The following is a 7,731-nucleotide window of genomic DNA, read 5'->3' as shown; positions in this document are numbered from 1 at the left end:
CAAATCCACACACAAACTGCTCCTCTCTAATCCTTCAAAACTTTAATTTCATCCATCCTCCACTCTCAAGTTTCAGAAAAAAAAAAGACTCACAAGAAATAGGTTTAGCGCCACGTGATGTTTCAATTTAATAATAATAATATTATATTTAAATTTCTTTCCACATGATAATGCATGATGAATTGAAATAATACGGTAATAGTGAACTCATTCTCTATAAGCTAATTTCATTAAAGATTAACAAATGAGAGATTTTGTCATGTTTTATCTCACTTTTCTCACCATACGAATTATTCATCATCATCAATCCATCAGTAGGCACCAATCTATACACCTCCCAATCCTGGGTCATCCCCGCTCGTGCACATGCATGCTAGGACTGGCCCATCAACAGCTTTTCCATGTCCAAATATCAAGTTAAAAATGAAATGGTGGAAGAAAAGAAGAATACATATGGTACCTGATGGGTACGTATCTATATCACCCACCAATGGATATTCTTCAACACAATGAGAAAAAATCATCTTATATAAGTGAAATAGTATGCGCAATGTGCATGATAGTATTTGGAGAATCGAATATATGACGTCTGGTGCACAAGTAATTAACAATTTCTTATTAACTACTTGAGCTAGAATGTTAAGTAAAAATTACCATGTTCAACATATGAAGATCTATAAGCATCATATAGTAATGTGTGTTGCATGATCATCAATGGGTGAAATTTTTTAAATTACATATATAAGCACTTAAGGTTTCACTGAAAGTGTCCAAAAATAACAAACTTGAATAACATTGTTTGATTAAAATGTAATAGTTAAGATTTTTTACAACTTTTTTTTTTTTTAATGTACTAACATGTATATACATATATGCAATCACACCCTGAAGGGCTTAGGGTGATGATCTAGCTATCTCCACTTGGGTGATTCAATTATTGCTCACAAAATTACATCTACAAAAAAGCAAAGGGTGCTATAAGCTATAGCAAAGCTTAAGGAGTGGAAACAGTGAAAAAGAAGCACTTCCTCTATCTATTTATAGACTACTCATACACTCATCCATTGCTTCTTCCTCCCACACCGCCGCACCACTACCACTAAGACTATAACAATGGCTTCCGAGAAGGTTGAGACTGTTATAGCCGGAAACTACGTCGAAATGGAAAGGGAAGAGAGTGATGCCAAGACAACCGCCAAGAGCAAGCTATCATCATTTCTTTGGCATGGTGGCTCAGCATATGATGCATGGTTTAGCTGCGCTTCTAACCAGGCACATATTTAATCTTAATATTTACCAAAATACTTATGTTTATCATTGTATTAATATAACTATGTTATGTGATGTATGTAGCTAATTATCTTCACTTAGTTTTAATGGAATTAATATTTGATATATATTGCAGGTTGCTCAAGTGCTTCTCACACTGCCGTATTCGTTTTCCCAACTGGGTTTGCTATCTGGAATACTATTTCAGCTTTTTTATGGATTGATGGGAAGCTGGACTGCTTACCTCATCAGTCTACTATATGTTGAGTACAGAACTCGAAAGGAGAGAGAAAAGGTGGATTTTAGGAACCATGTAATTCAGGTATGTATAATCTATAATTTTTAATCTCATTATTAGTCTATAAATCTTGCCATGAAATGTTGAGGGGTTTGTTGTACAGTTAATGTTCATAATTCCATTTTCTTTTGCATCAAATAATTTCAACTCGCGATAACATCACACTTCAGACGTTAGAGAAAAACACTTCAAACGCAAAACGTCAAATACTGATTGGTAATTCATTTGCAGTGGTTTGAAGTTCTTGATGGGCTCTTGGGAAAACATTGGAGGAATGTAGGCCTCTTTTTTAACTGCACTTTTCTACTCTTTGGGTCTGTAATTCAGTTAATTGCCTGTGCAAGGTAAGTAATCATAAAATAAAGATACTAAATATTATGAAATACATAAAAGTTGGTTTGTCTGATGCGTTTGTTTTAATCCCAGTAACATCTACTATATAAACGACAATCTCGACAAGAGAACTTGGACTTACATCTTTGGAGCTTGCTGTGCTACAACTGTCTTCATCCCCTCATTCCATAATTACAGAATTTGGTCATTTTTGGGCCTTATTATGACTACTTACACTGCTTGGTATCTCACCATTGCTTCCCTTATCCATGGACAGGTAGCCAGATTAATTCTATAATATTTATTGTATTAGTTCATTATATAATTAGCTTAAATCAGCAAATATCTTAGAAGTTTTTTTTGCAGTCTACACCCTAATTATAATTACTTTCTCTGTGTCCACAAAGGTTGAGGGAGTGAAGCACTCTGGTCCAAGCACAATGGTTCTCTACTTCACTGGGGCTACTAACATTCTCTACACATTTGGTGGACATGCTGTTACAGTGTGAGCATTGGAAAATAATTATAATAAATAAATAAGCAGCAATGATATAACTTGGGTTTTAGTTAACTAATATGATTAACAGGGTTAATGAATTTTTTTTGTATACCTATAGGGAGATTATGCATGCAATGTGGAAGCCACAGAAATTCAAGTTAATATACTTGATGGCAACACTGTATGTGCTGACCTTAACCCTACCATCTGCGTCTGCTGTGTACTGGGCATTCGGGGACAATCTCTTGACTCATTCCAATGCCCTAGCCATGCTTCCAAAGACTAGATTTAGAGACACTGCAGTAGTCCTAATGCTCATTCATCAGGTAATTAATTAACACAGTTTCTTAATCACCTTCCAATAATTTAGGGTTTAGTTTTATAAAGTATAACTGTTGATTGATAACTGGGTTAATTTGTGCAGTTTATCACGTTTGGGTTTGCTTGCACTCCTTTGTACTTTGTGTGGGAGAAATTCATTCAGATGCATGAGACCAAGAGCATGGTGAAGAGGGCACTGGCAAGGCTCCCAGTGGTGATCCCGATATGGTTCCTTGCCATCATATTCCCGTTCTTTGGGCCCATCAACTCAACTGTTGGATCTCTTCTTGTCAGCTTTACTGTCTACATAATTCCTGCTTTAGCTCACATGGTCACCTTTGCTTCTGCATCTGCTAGAGAGGTTAGTCTTTCTTTTTTACTTTGCATGGGATAGAATCATTACTAAGGATAATGGTCAAATATATCTAAAATATATCTTACATGTTATGTTATCAAACTGTCAATTTTGATTGTATATATCCATATAAGAACCTACTTAATTTTCATAATCTAGATTGATAATTGAGTGACATGACATACTAATACTAAGAGAACATTTGTGTTGCTATAGAAATATAAACTTGAATAATCAAATTAGTCATTATTTTTGTTTGATAATCTAACATATTCATTTGTTGTTTTTCATTTCTTTAAATGAAACTATTGCATGGGATAGAATAATTGCTAAAAATCATACATGCCTCCCATCAAATACATTAATTCAAACTATAACCTATACAATTCATGGTTTGGATTGACAATCTGATAACATGTAACATATTAAACCGTGTTAGGAACATATGGATGAACATATGAATGCATCTATATTCATTACTTGCTGTTTTTTATGGCACACAGAATGCTGTGGAGAAACCACCATCATTCTTAGGAGGCTGGGCAGGATCATACACCATGAACATCTTTGTGGTGGCATGGGTTTTGATAGTGGGATTTGGGTTTGGAGGATGGGCAAGCATGCTTAACTTCATAAACCAAGTTAACACCTTTGGTCTATTCACAAAGTGCTACCAGTGCCCCCCTCGCAAGGCTTGATAGTAGATTCCCCTACTTTTCCAGAAGTTTTTTGTAACAATTTAAAGATACATATGTAAGTGTGTGTAAAGAGATTGGCATTTGTGACACTTTCTATTCTCTTTTTTCCTTACTTGATTTGTATTATTGTTTTTTTATATTTTATTTTAGCTATTTTCTTTGTAAGATCTATTAAGTTGATGGCTTTTCATAAAAGGTGTGATCGCAATTATCATGGCCACCCTTATACGGACCCTACAGTTGTACCTTTGTGTGTTTATTATTTAGTCTTTTTTAATTAAGAAATGCAGACTCCCCTGGTTTTCCTCTTCTGGCCGAGAACTAAATTTATCAGTTATCATTTCATAATCCATTTAACATATCTTTATATTTAGTTAATTAATGTTGAAATTCTTCAGGAATGATTGTAATCCTTTGCTTTTTGCTGATAGTTGAAGTCATCATTCTCCTCTGAATGTTATTATTGCAGATCATGTTTAACAAAACCTTGTTAAGTTGTTACAAGTCATATATCACATCTACGTCATCATAACTTGAATATCCTGCAATGAGTAAGTTCACACGAAGTATACCCTTGGCCTTCAACCGTGTGGCTCCATGTCTGCTACTTTCAACCCCTGAAGAACATATACAGTTTATATGACCTAGATTTACGTACGGCATGCACGCCACGTTGATATCGTGCTGAGCAATGGATGGTGAAAGAGATAATTGGTTCATGAGGGCCAATCTGAATGTGCGCCAGAGTGTGAAAAAGGCCAAAGTTGAGCTCACTTTTTTCACGTTTTGGTTAGGTTTTTCAGCGCCCAAATCGACCTCAAATAGGTGATATAGCTAGCTGTTTTTATTGGGTGCTTAGAAGGCCCCATGTATTAGTAATATGATACAGATCTTGGACTTTGCGTGTAGACTTTGCTTGAGAAACATTATCATGCTGCTGCTCTATAATATAAGCAGATATATCATATGAATCTCGAGCTGCAAAAGTTGACGGTATTTTCTCGCCCTAATTATAATTAAAGAGGAATAACATTGACTGTACATGAGCATATGAATATCAGCCATTAATAAAACTAAGTCTCACAACTCATCAATGATTAATAGCAGCTCGTACGTGTGTGACCAATTGTCGATGCCACAACTCTTGATGTGATATGTTCTGTATGTAAGTACCTTACACCCAATTTGCATTGTACACCCTTAACGACAAAGATATGTAGTCAAATCAGTTTAAGAACTTCAATCACCTAGTCCTTGGCACAACTAGACCAAATGGAACTAAATTATTGGTAGTTTTTTAGCTAAAATGGTCATTGAGATTGACATAACACTTCACTTTGATCCTTGATAATGAAAATCAATAGAAGTGATCTAGCAAATGACCATTTACCACACAGGTGGAAAGATGTCATGCCCATGCATGATGGTATGAGTTCGAACCCCGTCGGTGGTTAATTTAACATTTAACTTACTAATGTTATCGCTCGACTCAAAAAAATAGGAGTGATCTATGAATTTGTTCACCATAAATCATTTTGGTCATTTCATGAAAAATTTGTCAATATTCTCCATCTATGAATTTGTTTGCTATAAATCATTTTGGTCGTTTCATAAAAAATATGTCAATATTCTCGTTAAAAAATTGCTTTGACGTTCTACATACGATGTAGTAGACTGCACATTCACGCAAACAACTAAAAAATGGTGAGATCATTACAACCCATAATCATATTGGTATTTTTTTGTTTATGCAAGAAAAAACTTCAGTTGCAAAACGGGCTCATTTCATATACGATTCCCCTTTTTTTTTTTTTTTTTTTTTTTTTGAGATATTTAGAAACAATTATAAAACATTTCGTTTGCAATTTTAAAATTTTTTTTTGTTGAGTTCTTTAAAAGTGAAAGGGCTGGTTTAACAAAAGTACCTTTTAAAAGATGGTCAAATAATCGTTCACATGACAATTTAATGAGAATATTAACAGATTTTTCATGAAAAGACCAAAATAATTTATGGTGCATTAACTCAGGAATTATTTCTATCGATTTTTCAGAAACTAAAGTAAAGAATTATGGTAATCTCAAAAACTATTTTGACTAAACCAATTATTGGCATAACACGTGAAGCAGAGAGAAGAGGAGAAAATTTGTTTGTGGGATCAAGCACGAATGACATGTTCATATATTAAAAAAAAAAAAATCTAATTAGCCCATCATAACACATTGTCAAGTTGGTTTTTTTAAGTCTTCACCAACCAAATCAAGAAAATTTTGTAGGCCCTATAGCCCATTTGAGTACATTACAAACAATCTATGCGTAGTCTAATTGAGAAGTTTTATGTGACCGTAAAACTATCATATGATGTTCAAGTTAAATTATAAAACTTCAACTGATTAGTCGGGTTTATAATGCATTAGGGTAAAATACATGGTGGGCCGTGGCATAGCGAAAAATCTCCTCGTCTCGTCAACTTATATCATTATGTATAGTTTGCACGTTACCAAATAACTTTGAGAGCTTCACTAAACAAGTATTGTTATTTTCATAATAATCATAAAGAAAGACATCTATATACGTTTATGGCTTGTGGTCCAAGAAATTGGCCACCATTGATATTGATTCTACAGGGTGGGTTCCATACTCCATTGATATTGAGGTCCCTGGGATAAATGAGATAAATATCTCCAGTGCTGAGAAAGAAAAAAGTACATAATATAAAGTGGAAAAATGGAAAAGCCATTGAAACAACAAAGTGGATGCCCATTGCCCATGTACTCCACCTCTTTAAAGCCAATGAAACTTAGAAAATAGAAGAAACTATTCTTCTCTTAGACCTTTGCCAAAGATATATCATTGATTATTAAAAGAAGAAAGGGTAATCCTATCTGTACATTTTTGTATTTTACTTTTCATAAACTTTTCTTAATATTTAGTCATCGGGTTGAATAATTTGAAAAAAATCAAATGACATAAATTAATAGAGTGTGCATAAGAGGTAAAAAAGAGTGTGGGATAGCATCACCCGAAAGAAAAAAAGGAAGCTCCCCCTAACTCACAACTCATAAGGTAAATAAAAAAAATTAGGTGACGGACATTGGCATGAAATTTGTATGAAGCAACTTTTTAAAGTGAGAACCAAAACATTGAGCGTAATATATATCCTTTTTGGGCTCTAGTTTGAATTCCTTCATTATAATTTAGATTATAAATATTAGAATCCATCGAATAGAAAAAAGATCACATGAACTTTCCATGATAAGGACTTGTCATGGAATGTTTCAATTATTTTCATTTTTCGGCATCTCCCAAATCATTGAATCTGCCCACATGCATTGAGAAAAGAAAATGCTTTTGACCAGCCAATCGAATGGAATTCCCTTATGTTTTAGTCAACATGTTAATTAAAGAGAGAGATTTTTCTGGGTTGGATTTGAAATCAAATCAACAGCCATTCAAGTTGTAAGCTTGTGAAAACAGAATCAAAATCTTGATGAGGGTCCAGCAAGTTAGCAGTGTAGATAAGGCAAAACGTGTGTTGGGGGACCTATATATTATCACTGCAGTGAAGGGTAATGCTAACCAAGCCTTATGTGAATATTATGTGTACCAAATGTGATCACCACATGGATGGAACTTGAAACTTGGATTGGGAAAGTTCAATCCTAGGAACAAATATGACTTACTAACACTGTCTTAACCGTTACATAACACGAAAAAAATAATTTTACAAACACATGTAACGTACAAACATTATGTTAATTGTAGAAAAAAACATAGAAACCTGCAATTGTTTTTTTTTTTTTTTTTCATCCCAAAAACCCCTTTGTTTGTTTCTACATTCCTATCCAGAAAGAATGTCTCGTAGATCAATAGATTTTGCTGATCAGATGGTTTAGATTGTGTTCATATGCCATACATGTTCATACAACAATCATTCTTGTTGAATTAATTAATTTTTCA

General features: G+C 34.0%; 1 protein-coding gene across 1 annotated transcript; it reads left to right on the top strand.

Annotated features, from left to right (window-relative positions):
- The first annotated feature begins 908 nt into the window (after positions 1–908).
- LOC126631073 (auxin transporter-like protein 3) lies at positions 909–4,058 on the top strand. The gene is made up of 8 exons (XM_050301235.1): positions 909–1,272; positions 1,406–1,591; positions 1,799–1,911; positions 1,994–2,177; positions 2,308–2,405; positions 2,518–2,725; positions 2,824–3,081; positions 3,579–4,058. Exons 1-8 carry the CDS (start codon positions 1,114–1,116, stop codon positions 3,771–3,773), a joined length of 1,401 nt encoding a protein of 466 aa, XP_050157192.1. The 5' UTR covers positions 909–1,113; the 3' UTR covers positions 3,774–4,058.
- The last annotated feature ends 3,673 nt before the right edge of the window (positions 4,059–7,731 follow it).

Source organism: Malus sylvestris, chromosome 8 (assembly GCF_916048215.2).
Source record: "Malus sylvestris chromosome 8, drMalSylv7.2, whole genome shotgun sequence".
In the NCBI taxonomy this organism is placed as follows: Eukaryota; Viridiplantae; Streptophyta; class Magnoliopsida; order Rosales; family Rosaceae; genus Malus; species Malus sylvestris.
The sequence above is the reverse complement of the archived record's forward strand: the minus strand, read 5'-3'. Positions and strand labels throughout refer to the sequence as shown.